The following is a 1,811-nucleotide window of genomic DNA, read 5'->3' on the forward strand; positions in this document are numbered from 1 at the left end:
GTCCACATAGTAAATAGAAATAAATGATTTCTCTGTGTATTCATTCTGTCTTCAATATATCATTCTGCTGATATTTTCACCTCCCTCAAGTCTCAAAATAATATATATTTAGCAAAAATGAGAAATTCACTCATTTCCATTCAAAACTCTCAATATGAAAGGCGACAGAAAACGAAAAAGTTCACATTTTTTACCTGGTTATGTAAAGAAAGTTAGTGAGGTGACACAAACTGACTACGACTATGATCTTCCATCTACCTCTGCAGTGTATGAAGACCAAGAATTGAGCTATGTGAATATTGAACTAGACTCTCCAGGTAGTCACAGGGTTTTACGACCAAGGCCTGAAAAAAAAGAAAGCAGTTTTGATCAAAATGAAATCTCAGGCAACAGGATAATCAATGTGGAAAAAATGGTAGAAATGTGGAACATAGCCATTCAGACTCATGCAGACGAAGAGGCCGAGGTGTGTGCAGTACCACAATTTAAGATCAACACAGAAGAAAAATGGGGAATCGGATGGAAATATTCACTGAAATGCCTCAATTGTGGATACATCTCTCCTGTGGTAAAATTATACAAGGAAATCACGACTGGCAAAAGAGGTAGGAAAGCGGCTGCAGTAAACATCAACTTACAAGCTGGATTGCTAGACATGCCTTTAGGCAATTCAAGGACTAGGCTTCTACTGGCAGATTTAGACATTCCCCCACCAGCTGAAAGTGGTATGTCCATGTTATCCAGTTATGTGAGTTCAAAGACAACTGACTTGAACAATGAAAGCATGAGAACTAAGGTGGAAGAGGTGAACAATGAAAGCATGAGAACTAAGGTGGAAGAGGTGAACAATGAAAGCATGAGAACTAAGGTGGAAGAGGTGAAAAATGAAAGCATGAGAACTAAGGTGGAAGAGGTGAAAAATGTCAATAGACGAAGAGGTGCCTCCAACCCTAACGTGATAAATGTGGCTTTGGATGGCCGGTACAATTGTCTGACCATAGGACACAGCAAGAAAACCGGACAAGGAGCATCCCAATCAATCGGCATTGCTTGTGAGACAAACACAGATAAGAAATATATCATAAGTGCTGTGTTGCAAAATAAACTTTGTTGGACTGGAGCGTGGCTAAGAAACACAGGCATTACTGTCAACTGTCCAGGACACGAGGGATGCACAGCAAATCTGACAAGACATGCACCTTTATCTGAGAGAGAAATGGGGAGAATAATTGGTGAAGATTTATCTATTCAAGGGGTGCTCATCAAGTTTGCCACAACAGACGGAGATTCAACGTCAGCTACCAGAATTGAAGAGGCAATGTGAACTTTACATCCTATGTGGAAAGTTGAAAGACTAGCTGACCCAGCCCATCTTAGTGCATCTCAGTTTCGCCAATGTTTTAAGGCTAATTTTAGCGACGGAATATTCAGAGGCAAAACAAAAGTTGAAAAAACAAATCAAAAGAAAACTTTGAGCCAGGACATAAAATCTAGGTGTAGCCTTGTGATCAAAGAGATGTACTCTACTTACTGTGGAGATGTGGACAAACTGAAAAAACAGCTACCGAAAATACTACAAGCAACTGTTATGTGCTACGATGGAGACTGTTCCAAGTGCCGTTCCAACTCTGTGGTCTGTAGTGGCGGTCACAGCAACAACTGGTGGAATCGATCCATGTTTCTGGCTTCAAACAACTTAACGAGCCTGGAAATGAATGACAATGATAAGTTTCTGTTAAATGAACTTTTAAAAATAAGATTAAGTGAGGAAGCCATTGACAAAACCCGTTATAAGACTGCCCTCAAAAAGG

The 1,811-nt window shown here is 40.0% G+C and overlaps 1 protein-coding gene across 1 annotated transcript; it reads left to right on the forward strand.

The window, feature by feature from the left end:
• Positions 1-154: 154 nt before the first annotated feature.
• LOTGIDRAFT_175644 (hypothetical protein) lies at positions 155-1,324 on the forward strand (the record flags this gene model as incomplete). Its single annotated transcript, XM_009058141.1, has 1 exon — positions 155-1,324. One exon carries the CDS (start codon positions 155-157, stop codon positions 1,322-1,324), a length of 1,170 nt encoding a protein of 389 aa, XP_009056389.1.
• Between the last annotated feature and the right edge of the window lie 487 nt (positions 1,325-1,811).

This window comes from Lottia gigantea (genome assembly GCF_000327385.1).
Source record: "Lottia gigantea unplaced genomic scaffold LOTGIsca_326, whole genome shotgun sequence".
Taxonomy (NCBI): Eukaryota; Metazoa; Mollusca; class Gastropoda; family Lottiidae; genus Lottia; species Lottia gigantea.